Here is a 13,387-nt window from a genome sequence, read left to right on the forward strand (position 1 = left end):
CAGATTGCAAAACTCATTCTAATACATCACCTGTAGATCTATTTGATAAAGGGGGTCCTTTAATGCATCTGGATCATCCTCTTCATCATCATCATAGTAATCCTCATCTGGCAACACAAAAGCATGGGTGTTTATAGTGAAAGACAAGCTGGCTACTCTTTCAGGATGCATCTCACTAGGCCCCTAACTCCAAGAGATTTTAACAAGGAAGTGTAATTTTGGATAAAAATTCCATTTAAAAGGAACTAGCAACTTTTATTTTAAATAAAACAGAACTGAGGGCAGTGAAGAATGGCAGAATAAGGAGGGCCAGGAGCCTTGTCTCACAGCTGAGACAAGAATCCAAGTAGCACAACACAGGTGTTTGTCATTCCTTATATGTACAAACATGTGCACACATTAGTGATCTTGTACTGTGACATGAAATTAATTGCTCCAAACTGAGATACCCTTGGCTTACCACCTCAGTTCCTGACACAAATACATCCTTCATTAGCTACATTTCATGCACTACAGTCACACAGGAAACACTTCCATTGAATATTGAGACAAGTCCCTCTCTCACTGAGACATGGTAAGGTTGAAGAAAGTTTTCCTTGGGCTACAAAAGAACCTGGATAAGTTTCCCACTCATTAAAGCTACCTACATGAATTTGTCTTGCCATGTTATCTGCGGCAGATCTAATGCATCATGATAGATTTCAGTCTCCTATGCTTCTGCCAGTGCAGCGAAACAATTCATTTAAGTTGCCTTAGCTGTACCAAGTAAGATTCTCTCTTCAAATTATACACCTACCTTTTCTCCTTAACCCTCCAGATCATATAGCCACAGCTCCCTTTCCCTTTAAATACCTATCACTTCAGGATCACACACAAATTCTTCCTACAAGAATACAGGACTTAGTTGGGAAATTTGGGTTCTATTCAGTTCTCAGACTCATTTTGTGACTTCACCTCTGAGCCTCAGTTTCCCCATCTGTAAACCATATTTATACCTGCCTCATGACAGTGTTGTGAAGCCGAATTAGTACTTGAGACTCACTGAGGCCTGGTCTACACTAGAAAATTAGGTCAGCAAAACTACATTGCTCAGGGATGTGAAAAATCCACACCCGAGTGGCGCAGTTAAGCTGACCAAAGTCCCCGGGTAGACAGCGCTACATTGATGGAAGAATGCTTTTGTTGACCTAGTTACAGCCTCTTGGGGTGGTAGATTACCTATGTTGACAGGAGAATCCCTTCTCTCAGCACAGGTAGTGTCTATGCTGAAGCAGTGCAGTGGCGCAACTATGCCGCTGTAGCATTTTAAGTGTAGACAAACCCTGAGCCTCAAAAGCTTCCATCCAGGACACACCACACGATCCATTGTCTACAGCCAAGCTCTAAGATCTAACCGCATTTGCTCCAATCCCTCGGATAGAGACAAGCACCTACAAGATCTCGATCAAGCATTCTTAAAACTACAATACCCACCTGCTGAAGTGAAAAAACAGATTGACAGAGCCAGACGAGTACCCAGAAGTCACCTCCTACAAGACAGGCCCAACAAAGAAAATAACAGAACACCACTAGCTGTCACCTTCAGCCCCCAACTAAAACCTCTCCAGCGCATCATCAGAGATCTACAACCTATCCTGAAAGATGATCCTTTACTCTCACAGATCTTGGGAGACAGACCTGTCCTCGCTTACAGACAACCCCCCAACCTAAAGCAAATACTCACCAGCAACCACACATCACTGAACAAAACCACTAACCCAGGAACCTATCCTTGTAACAAACCCCGATGTCAACTCTGTCCACATATCTATTCCAGTGACATCATCATAGGACCTAATCACATCAGCCATACCATCAGGGGCTCGTTCACCTGCACATCTACCAATGTGATATATGCCATCATGTGCCAGCAATGCCCTTCTGCCATGTACATTGGCCAAACCGGACAGTCTCTACGCAAAAGAATTAATGGACACAAATCTGACATCAGGAATCAAAATACTCAAAAACCAGTGGGAGAACACTTTAACCTGTCTGGTCATTCAGTGACAGACCTGCGGGTGGCTATATTACAACAGAAAAACTTCAAAAACAGACTCCAACGAGAAACTGCTGAGCTAGAATTGATATGCAAACTAGACACAATCAACTCCGGTTTGAATAAGGACTGGGAATGGCTGAGCCATTACAAACATTGAATCTATCTCCCCTTGTAAGTATTCTCACACTTGTTATCTAACTGTCTGTCTGTACTGGGCTAGCTTGATTATCACTTCAAAAGTTTTTTTTCTCTTAATTAATTGGCCTCTCAGAGGTGGTAAGACAACTCCCACCTGTTTATGCTCTCTGTAAGTGTGTATATATATCTCCTCAATATATGTTCCATTCTATATGCATCCGAAGAAGTGGGCTGTAGTCCACGAAAGCTTATGCTCTAATAAATTTGTTAGTCTCTAAGGTGCCACAAGTCCTCCTGTTCTTCTTTTTAAAAGGTGCTCTGTTATTTGATATCTTCTAGCCTATGAACATACAGTCTCTGTTCCAGGATGTATTTTTTGCTCTTCCCTTTTTCCCGTGTCTTCCATTCCAGGTTATTTCCCTGCCCTCCATACTATATACTGAGCAGCTGTCAAGAGAAATGTAACTTTCAGAGCTGCATGTTCTTTACGCAATTTGACCTTTTGAACAGTGAACGTAACTGTTCTGCTTACCATATTTGTTTGTGGCAAGAATATCTGATAAAAGTTGTCCAGCTAAACCTTCATCTTCATCCTCTTCATCCTCCCGATCTTCCCACATATCATTGGAGTCATCTGTTGATGAAAAAAAAGCATCTTAAAGCCACATAGAAAATACCAGTTCGAGACGGATAAACATTACCCACAGAATATGCAGTCCCTTATTAAACAGTACAGGAGCAGAAATGAATTATGCCCATGTGTACAGATCAGAGAAGCCAGTGTATTGGCATGCTTATATCTTTAAAGTCAATGGATAGAATCCAGGCATAAATAGGGTCCTACCAAATTCTTGGCCATGAAAAATGTGTCACGGACTGTGAAATCTGGTCTCCACCCGTCAAATCTGGTCTTGTGTGTGCTTTTACCCTATACTTTATGGATTTCACAGGGGAGACCAGTGTTTCTCAAATTGGGGGTCCTGACCCAAAATTGAATTGTGGGGTGGGTGGGTCACAAGGTTATTTGGGGGGGGGGTGTTTGCAGTATTGCCACCCTTACTTCTGCCCTGCTTTCAGAGCTGGACGGCTGGAGAGCGCTGGCAGCTGACTGAGGGCCCAGCTCTGCAGGCAACAGCACAGAAGTAAGGGTGGCAATACCATACCATGCCATTCTTACTTCTGTGCTGCTGCTAGCGGTGGCTCTACCTTCAAATTGGGATCCTGGCCAGCAACTGCTTCTCTCCAACTGCACAGCTAGCTCTAAAGCAGCACTGCCGCCAGAAGCCGCTCAGAAGTAAGGATAGCAGTACTGCAACCCCCCTTACAATAACCTTGTGACCTCCCGCCTGTGACGCTCTGTGCCTCGGGGGGGGACGGGACACTCTGCACCCCCATGTTCATCCTTATAAAATGATTGTGTGGTACCCAATGCAAAGTTTGTCATGTCGGGTGTCTTCGGAAGGCTCATTATGCACAGAGCATTGTTGTTATAGTAATGTTATAGGCTGTAATTTCATGTATATAGTTATGAGGCTGAAAATGTGTCCTCATGGCTTAAAACAAGGCAAGGCAAAACTCTCCAGGAGCAGAGGGGCAGTTCACACCTCATCAGGGCATGTATGGGACAAACCCAGCCCAGTCTCACAGGAACAAAGGACGCTGGCCTAGGCAATAACAAAGGATCTGTTGGACTCTCGAGTGAGTCATGCCCCTTCCCTTGGTCAGTTTGGGACTACAGTGAGGTAATGCTCACCTGACTCTGAAGGAGGAGGGGGGCAAAGCCAAGGGGGAAGAAAGAACATGCGAAAAGGGAGAGACATTTGCTATGCTCTTCCTCTCTCTTCCACCTCCATCTACAGACACCACCACCAAGCAACTGAAACGCTGATCAAAGGGGAAAGCCTGGCTAAAGGGCAAACAGCCAGCCTGTGGTGAGAAGTATCTAAGTTTGTAAGGGCACTGAAAGCGTTAAGATCAGCTTAGAATGCGTTTTGCTTTTATTTCATTTGACCAAATCTGACCCGTTATGCTTTGACTTATAATCACTTAAAATCTATCTTTCATAGTTAATAAATTTGTTTGTTTATTCTACCTGAAGCAGTGCGTTTGGTTTGAAGCGTGTCAGAGACTCCCATTGGGATAACAAGCCTAGTACATATCAATTTCTTACTCATATAAGCTTGCAGTGTCCAGCGGGCATAACTGGACACTGCAAGACTGAGGTTCCTAGGGTTGTGTCTGGGACCAGAGATATTGGCTAGTGTCATTCGGTTGCACAATCCAAGCAGCGGCTGGCCAAAAGTGCTCAGTCACGTTGCTGGGAGCAGCTTACATGCCAGAGGCTGTGCTTGAACAGCCCGGGAGTGGGGATTCTCACAGCAGAGCAGGGTAAGGCTGGTTCCGAGAGTCGAGGATTGGAGTGACCTAGGAGATCACCGGTCCAGATAACACCAGGGGAACGTCAGGACTCCCTCCCCACCTCCCAACTTCTTTTTGGGTCAAGACCCCTAAAATTACTACACCGTGAAATTTCAGATTTAAATAGCTGAAAACATGACACTTATTATTTTTAAATCCTTTGACTGGGAAATTGACCAAAATAGACCACGAATTTAGTAGGGCCCTAATTATAAATATAAACTCCTGCCAGAAAGTCAGACCATAGAGAACATAAGAACGGCCATACTGGGTCAGACCAAAGGTCCATCCAGCCCAGTATCCTGTCTACTGACAGTGACCAATGCCAGGTGTCCCAGAGGGAGTGAACCTAACAGGTAATGATCAAGTGATCTCTCTCCTGCCATCCATCTCCACCCTCTGACAAACAGAGGCTAGGGACACCATTCCTTACCCATCCTGGCTAACAGCCATTAATGGACTTAACCTCCATGAATTTATCTAGTTCTCTTTTAAACCCTATTATGGTCCTAGCCTTCATAACCTCCTCAGGCAAGGAGTTCCACAGGTTGACTGTGTGCTGTGTGAAGAAGAGCTTTCTTTTGTTTGTTTTAAACCTGCTGCCCATTAATTTCATTTGGTGGCCCCTAGTTCTTATATTATGGGAAACAAGTAAATAACTTTTCCTTATTCACTTTCTCCACATCACTCATGATTTTATATACCTCTATCATATCCCCCCCCTTAGTCTCCTCTTTTGCAAGCTGAAAAGTCCTAGCCTCTTTAATCTCTCCTCATATGGAACCCATTCCAAATCCATAATCATTTTAGTTGCTCTTCTCTGAACCTTTTCATAGCTTAGAGAGTTAGGGAGGGAGACCTCTACTCTGAAGGGGGAGGATAACTGAATCTGCACATAAAAAGCCCTTTGGAGAGTCCCTAGTAGGGGCATGTGCAGGAATTTAAATCTGACCACTTTTGGAGGGGCACGTTAGACACACAAAAATGAAAGGCTCACGTGACCCCACCCCCAAGATTTCTCAGGATGCCCAGCAGTGCGGAGGCAGCAGCTCCCCCTGGCAGCAGCACTCTCCATGTCCCTGCAACCCAAGGAGGGAGGAAGCCACAGGACGGCTGGCTGATCTTCTTTCCCCAACCCTATAGCTGCTGTGTCTCCTTCCCTGCTGTTGGAGTCCCACCACTGCTGCTTGTTTTGCAGACTGCCCATGGAGGTGAGTTGGGGAGTGGCGGCAGAGTCAATGTGTAGGACTCCAGCAGCAAGGAAGGAGAAGCAGCAGCTGTAGGGGTGGGGAGAGGAGCAGCTCAGCTGGCAGCCAGCCGCCCTGTTGCTTCCTCCTTCTCCAGGTTGCAGGGACATAGATTATGAGGGGGGCGTGCCCCTGCTTGTCCCCCCCTTGTGCACACCTCTGGTCCCTAGGCATTCCCAGTCAAGTTGACCCCTAGCATTAGTGTCTTCAAATCTGAGGTGCAATCCTCTGAATTAAGGAAATGTGAGAATGCCTCTTTTCCTGTTTCTTTCTAGGGTGGTCCTGTTCAGGGGTCCTCCTTCCTGTTCTTACTCCTACTTTCCTTGGTATGAGGAGCAGCAGACAGAAGCAGAAACACAGGACTGGAGTGATACCCATCAGGAACATTCAGCACCCATTTGGTACCTTGGTCTTATGTGCTGGCAGCCAGGGAAAAGGGTCAGCACCAGTGTCTTAATGCCATTCTAAGGTGGATTCTGAGGGTCCAGGCACTGAGGCCAAGGGTTCTTTGGAAACCAACACTGGGGAAGCCCCGAGTCACCTGTTTTGGCACCAATGGAAATGCACACTTTTCCATGGTAATGGGCTGTGTCAACTAGCTCCCACTCTGAGACCGATTAGAGCTGAACATGGTTTTGGGAACCAGTATCTGGTCCAAAGGTTCCCCCCCCTCCAGGGAACCAGGCTTAGGGACATGAAATGGGCCACAGAATAACAGACTTTAATGGCAGAAGGGACCTCTTAGGATAATCTAATCAGAACTCCTAAATAACAGAGGCCAGATAAATTCATCTAGTCATTTCTGCATTCAGCAAATACCTTCTGGCTGAGCGAGAGCTCAATAATTTTGGGTGACTCGTGCAAATTTTGCCACCTCACTGCTCACCCCCTTTTCTAGATCTTCATTAAAAACGAGTCTTAGCACAGAACCTTGAGGCATGCTGCTGTTCACCTTGTGCCATGATGAAAACTGACCATGTATTAGATCAAAAATAATACTGTGCGCCTTGCCCTATAACTATTTTCTTTAGCAACCTTGTAAGCTGGACCTTGTCAATGTGCTTTTTGAAAGTTTAGATTATGTCAACGCGGTTCCTCCTTTATCCACTACTTTGACACATTCAAAAAATTCTAACAGATTAGTGCAGCACAAGTTTCTTTTGGAGAAACTGTGTGGATTAGACCCTACCATTCTGTAATCTTCCAGATCAGTTATTCTATTTTCAGCTATCATTTTGACCAATTTACCAGGAACACGTGTGAAGCTGACTGGTCTGTAATTTCACGAATCGCTCTAGAGCTCTTTTTCAATATAGGTACAACATTTGCTACCTTCCAATTCTCTAGTATAGTAAAGTAGCTAATTTTAATGAGATTGCATATTTTTGTTAGCAGCTCAGCTACTCCATTCATTCTTCACCATCTGAAAGGAGAAAGCCACCCCAGTATCGTACCTTGACTCCAGTCTGCAGCTGTCTGGCGAGATGCATTTGCTTCCATTGCATTAGAAAGTTCATTTATTATTAATTTTAAGATTTTAATTAACAATGGAATGTTTGTCCAGCGTTCAGGATCTGTAAGACCAGAGGAAGGAATACATAGATAACTTTGCCTTTTAACAAACTAAATAAGAATCTTCAAAGCCACTAAAACAATCCTGTTTCAATACATGCTGGAAATGTTCACTGAACAGAACTATACTTTTACATGAAAATATTCTTCTCAGAGAGCTGCATTCAACTACTACCATTGAGCAGATATTCTGGCACCATTGGACATATATATAAACAAGGCAAGTGTCAAATCCTCTGAACTAAGAAAACACTGAGGTGTAATAGTACGTTATGTTAGTTAAGCAAGGACAATCTGAAACTTCAGCTAGTCAATTAGCAATCACACTGGGACTTTAAGGACAAAACTAAAGATGATTATTGTTCATTAAATGACTGACAGGCCAAACATTGAAGAACTAGGTTAAAGCTATTAGCCTTTCCAACTTCATTTTTTTAATTAATTAATTAATTTTTTTTTTTTTAATTAATTAATGGAGATATCCCATCTCCTAGAACTGGAAGGGACCTTGAAAGGTCATCGAGTCCAGCCCCCTGCCTTCACTAGCAGGACCAAGTACTGATTTTGCCCCAGATCCCCAAGTGGCCCCCTCAAGGATTGAACTCACAACCCTGGGTTTAGCAGGCCAATGCTCAAACCACTGAGCTATCCCTCCCCCCCTTTTTCTTTCCCTATGGGCATTACTGGTGGCAAACACAGTTCTCATGTTGCTCATATGTCCACTCTTTATATCATCTCAGGTTGTGAATTCAAAAGACATATCAAACGGTCCTTGAAACAGGTTTCTTAAAGGCCACAAGAACTGTGTTCAACATTTATTTTAAAGTGTAAATATTTCCTTGGCGGGAAATAGGGCTCAGAAGCCAGGTCATGGAATACAGAGCCTTCCAGATCTAGATTACTAATTCAAATCCAGTCCAGGTCAAATCACCAAAGTAATGAATTATTTGTATTGCAGTAATGCTTAGGGGCCCCAATCATGAATCAGGGCACCTGTGCAATAGGGACTGTACAGACAAAACAAAAGTAGTAACCACAGTAACTCCTCGCTTAACATTGTAGTTATGTTAACCTGAAAAATGCTACTTTAAGCAAAACGATGTTAAGTGAATCCAATTTCCCCATAAGAATTAATGTAAACGGGGGTGGGGTGCGTTTAGGTTCCAGGGACATTTTTTTCGCCAGACAAAAGACATATATATATATATATATTATACACATACACACACACACACACAAAGTTTTAAACAAATAATTTAATACTGTACACAGCAATGATGATTGTGAAGCTTGGTTGTGGTGGTGAAGTCAGAGGTTGGAAGAGGGTGGGATATTTCCCAGGGAATGCCTTACTGCTAAATGATGCACTAACACTCGGCTGAGCCTTCAAGAATTAACACATTGTTGTTAATGTAGCCTCACACTCTACAAGGCAGCACAAATGGAGGAAGTGGAGACAGCATGGCACCGTGTGTGTCTGTGTGAGAGAGAGAGAGAGAGAGAGAGAGAGAGAGAGAGAGAGGGGCGCGCATTGCCCCCACTGAGTATGCTGACCCCACTCTAAGTACACTGCCTTTTTAAGTAGATCAGCAAGTTGAGACAGCGGCTGCTGCCAGCAAGCTCCCTCGGTTCTGAGCCCTGTCGTGTGTCCCCCTGCCCCGCTCTGTGGAGATGGGGTAAAGGAATGGGGGGCACCCTGACATTGGCCCACCACTTCCCCCCACCCTCCTGCATAGTAAGGTTTCTGGGAGCAGCTCCAAGGCAGAGGGCAGGAGCAGCACACGGCAGTGGCCGGGGGGAAGGACAGCTGAATTGCCCAGCAATTGATAGCCTGCTTTGCAGCTGCCGCACAGGGAACTTGGGGAGTGGAAAGCTGAGAGGGGGGGCTGCCGGTCCACCCTGGTTCCAAGCCCCCACCAGCTAGCTCCAATGGGCTGCTCTTTTTGCAAGCAGTGGACAAAGCAGGCGGCTGCCAAACAACGTTATAAGGGAGCATTGTGCAACTTTAAACAAGCATGTTCTCTAATTGATCGGCAACATAACGATGAAACAATGTTAAATGGGACGACTAAGTGAGGAGTTACTGTATTCCAAAAGCTTAACAATCTATAACTTAAAACAAGATTATTGGAATTATACTGCATTGGAGTAGTATCTATATTACTATTGGAAAACTGCTTGACAGTCTACGTAGAATGTCCTACAAGTCCCCTCTTCATAAATAAGGACAAAAACAATATCCTACTTCTAAATGCGGTACATAAAGTCAAGGCTGAGCTGCGCTGGCAGGGCAGCATGTAAGAAGCTTGCACTGCAGCTGCCTGTACAATACAATACAGGAGGACTTCAGTCCTCTTTCACCAATATTAAAATGTTTGATTGTCATCACAATTACTGACTAAATTTTATTAAGCTAAGATTTTCTAAAGAGACTAGTGATTTTGGGAACCCAACTTGCCACACAAGGGGACAAGCAATCAGCACTTCTGAACGCCGGACTCCTATAATACATCTCCAGTGGGGCAGCCACAAACTGAGGCACCCAAAGTCACTAGACACTTTTGAAAATTCTTATTTTCTGTCTGAAGTTGATGAAGCACCTGGAAGACAAAATCTTGTATCAACCAAATCTGAATTTCAACTCCATTAACTGTCTAACACCAGTAAAAAGTGTAAGGGCAAATACTGAAGAGTTGCACTCAAGAAAGAGACTTTAACTAATGATGGAACAAATGCATCTCAGTTCTCCATCTGTAAAATGGAGATAAAGGGTACGGTAGTAGAAGTAATATTGTATTATCTATTTACATTGTAAACTATTTGAGGCAGGTACTGACTCTTCTTATGTGTTTGCACAACTGGGCTCCAATCTCAGTTGGGGTCTCAGGTGCTACTGGTAATATAAATGTGTAGCCAATTGCTTCATCTGAACGCTCTTTAGGACATTAGTTTCAGATTAATAAACCTCTTAAATACAACAAACCGAGCAGGACCAAAGTTACATCAAAATTTAACAATTGTGCACATTCAATTCTTACATGCCCACCTTCCTCTTCATGGTTATGCAACACTAATGCATGAAACAAAAACTCTGAAGGCAAAAAAAAAAAAAAAAAAAAGATAGCGGAAGGACCCAAAATACTTACTAATTCTGTATCAAGCCCAAAAAATCAAAAAGAACTGGGAAAAGGTTTAAGTAATAACCAGATTTTCAAGAGTTCTGTTTGATTGTTAGATAATTAAAAAAGGGAGTTCTATTTGGATTAAATATTGGAATAAAGGTAAAGTTTCTGACTTGGATTGTAAAGTGGATAAAATTGAAAGCTTCAAATAACGAGTCAGGGCCTCACTTAAAGAACAGGGTCTAATGAACATTTGTGACATGTGACAGTAACTCAGACATAGCAATGCTGAGAAATTGCTTTAGCCTGGCAGTCTAGAATGATGCTAAGGATCAGCATTTGGGTCCCAAACCCAATCTTTAATTTAGGGACTTAATCCTACCATTATTAAAACCAATCAGGGTTTTGCCACTGACTTCCATGGGAGCAGAAGCTGGCATCATCACATGTCATTCAAATGAGTACCTGGCCAACACATAGCACAGCATAGTCACCCTGGAGCAGTAACCCCTTCTCACTAAAACCCAGGGGCAGAAACACTACAAAAATCAACGTTACTTTACCAAACAAAAAACTGTTCAAACAATTTGTCACGGAGTGTGAGGGGACACAAGGCCCTGCACCCCCGGCTTCCTGCGATTCACCATGACTCTCAGCCAGCCAGCAAAGCAGAAGGTTTATTTAGATGACAGGAACACAGTCCAAGACAGGTCTTGCAGGCACAGCCAACAGGACCCCCTCAGTTAGGTCCATCTCTTGGTCCCGGGGCACCACAGCCCCATTGGGGGGGGAGGGGCAGAGCCCCGTCTGGGCTCCCTCCATTACCAGCCAGCTCCTGAAAACCTCCACTCCCTCCAGCGTCTCTCCCCCAGCCTTTGTTCAGTTTCCCGGGCAGAAGTGTCACCTGGTCCCAGCCCCCTCCTGGGTTCTCACGTTACATGCTCAGGTATCTTCCCTCAAGGCCAGTTTCCCATTCCCCAATGCAGACCGTCCTAGCCACACTCCCCACTCAGCATTCAAAGACCACATTAAGAACAGTCCCAGTTCTCACATCTCTCCCCCCTTTGAGACCGAACTGAGTGGGGTCACTTCAGCCAGTGACCTGGGGAAGTTCGAACCTACCAACGTTCCCAGGGATGCCCCAACATCCCTCCCATTCCTTGGTGAGAATTACACCAGGCCCTTCCAGTTTCATGCCCCCCCTTAGGACGGGTGTGCTCGATGACACTCGTAGTTCGCATGTGGGAAGGCTTATGCGGCCCATGCCCCCAATACCCCTGGGATTCAAACTGGGCTGGAGTCTTCTCCCAGCGTTCCAGTCTGGAGGTCTGTGATTCGGGCTCTCTTGGTTCAGAGCACCCCTTTTGACCTTGGCCACCCTCTGGAAAGGCTCCTCTATGATGGGCAAGAGTCCTAAAGCCATTTTCCCCTTGTCCCAGGCCTTCCTCACCCTCTGACAGGGGTCACAGGATCGGCAGTACTGTCGGACGGTAATAAAGACCCCAGGCCAGTAAAAGTTCCGTAGCAGCCTCTGCTGGGTATACCAGGTTTCAGAGTAGCAGCCGTGTTAGTCTGTATCCGCAAAAAGAAGAACAGGAGTACTTGTGGCACCTTAGAGACTAACAAATTTATTATGCTCTAATAAATTTGTTAGTCTCTAAGGTGCCACAAGTACTCCTGTTCTTCTTTTTGGGTATACCAGGTTCCCTGGAGCCCTGAGAGGTACAGCAGCTGGCGGCGATACTTCCGGGGTACCACCAGCTGCCTCTTGATCCCCCCCGACTCCATTTTCCCTGGGAGAGCCCATTCTCGGTACAGGAACCCCTTCTCCCACAGGAACCTTTTCCAGCCATCTCTCCCCACGGTTGGTACCACACTAAGGTCGGCCAGGTCCCTTATCTTCCGCAAGGAGGGATCTTTCTGCAACTCGGCCTGGAACTCAGCAGCTGGGACAGGGATGGCCACCTGCTCTCTCTCGCCGGCTGGGTCTGAAGGCCCAGCCTCCCTGAACTGTGTCCCTGGGCGTTCCCTCCCCACCAGGTTAGAGTCCTGCGCCTCGGGCATGGCACCCTCCCCGTTGTCAGGGCACAGTGCCCTTCGCCGACTCTGGCTATGGGTCGCGACCAGGGCACCCTGGGAGTTGCTTGGCCAGTCCTCCAGGTCCCCCCCACATTAGCACCTCAGTGGGCAAATGGTGGTGCACCCCCACTTCTTTGGGGCCCTCCTTGGCCCCCCACTTCAGGTGTACCCTCGCCACGGGCACCTTGAATGGGGTTCTGCCGACCCGTCAGGGTTAGATAGGTGTTGGGCATCACCTGATCTGGAGCTACCACCTCGGGCCGGGCCAGCGTCACTTCAGTGCCCTGGTCCCCTCGAACCGGTCGGTTGTCCCTGACGCCGGATGTTCCCTCTGGGAGGTCCCAGGGTGACACTCTCTCTGCATCGCGGCGGGCCTGTTCCTTTGGGACTCCTCCCTGCCACTCCCTGACCGGCTCTTCACAAACTCATCGGCCAGCCGCCCTGTTTGTCATAGGTTCTCTGGCTTTTTGTCCCTCAACCACAACCTCGGGTCGGATGGGCACTGCTCATACAGCTGCTCCAGTACCAGCAGTTTAACCAGGTCCTCCTTCGTCTAGGCCCCATCTGCCCACTTGCTGGGCAAAATTCCTGTATCTTTTTTCAGTGACGAGACAGCAAGTGTGTTGCAACTGCTGCCTACATCCTGTATTCCCCAATGCACTCCACCTATTACTTTCTAAGATCTCAATCCTGTCACCTGTGAGCAGATCCTTGGGCCCAGAACAATAAGGTGCTAGAGAGCTCTGCAGGGCAGGGAACGTTTTTTCATG

The 13,387-nt window shown here is 45.9% G+C and overlaps 1 protein-coding gene across 23 annotated transcripts in view; it reads right to left on the bottom strand.

The window, feature by feature from the left end:
• IPO9 (importin 9) overlaps window positions 1–13,387 on the bottom strand; it is a 257,420-nt gene that overhangs the window by 74,872 nt on the left and 169,161 nt on the right. For 16 of the 23 annotated variants that reach the window (XM_065595104.1, XM_065595107.1, XM_005311758.4 and 13 more), the window contains 3 exons: window positions 7,299–7,418; window positions 2,712–2,813; window positions 31–107 (listed from right to left, as the gene is read on the bottom strand). In XM_065595104.1, coding sequence (XP_065451176.1) covers window positions 31–107; window positions 2,712–2,813; window positions 7,299–7,418 — 299 coding nt within the window. The remainder of the gene's footprint in view (window positions 1–30; window positions 108–2,711; window positions 2,814–7,298; window positions 7,419–13,387) is intronic. The other 7 variants (XM_065595109.1, XM_065595103.1, XM_065595106.1 and 4 more) reach the window with 1 other exon arrangement.

The sequence above is a fragment of the Chrysemys picta genome, chromosome 4, assembly GCF_011386835.1.
Source record: "Chrysemys picta bellii isolate R12L10 chromosome 4, ASM1138683v2, whole genome shotgun sequence".
NCBI classification, from domain to species: domain Eukaryota; kingdom Metazoa; phylum Chordata; order Testudines; family Emydidae; genus Chrysemys; species Chrysemys picta.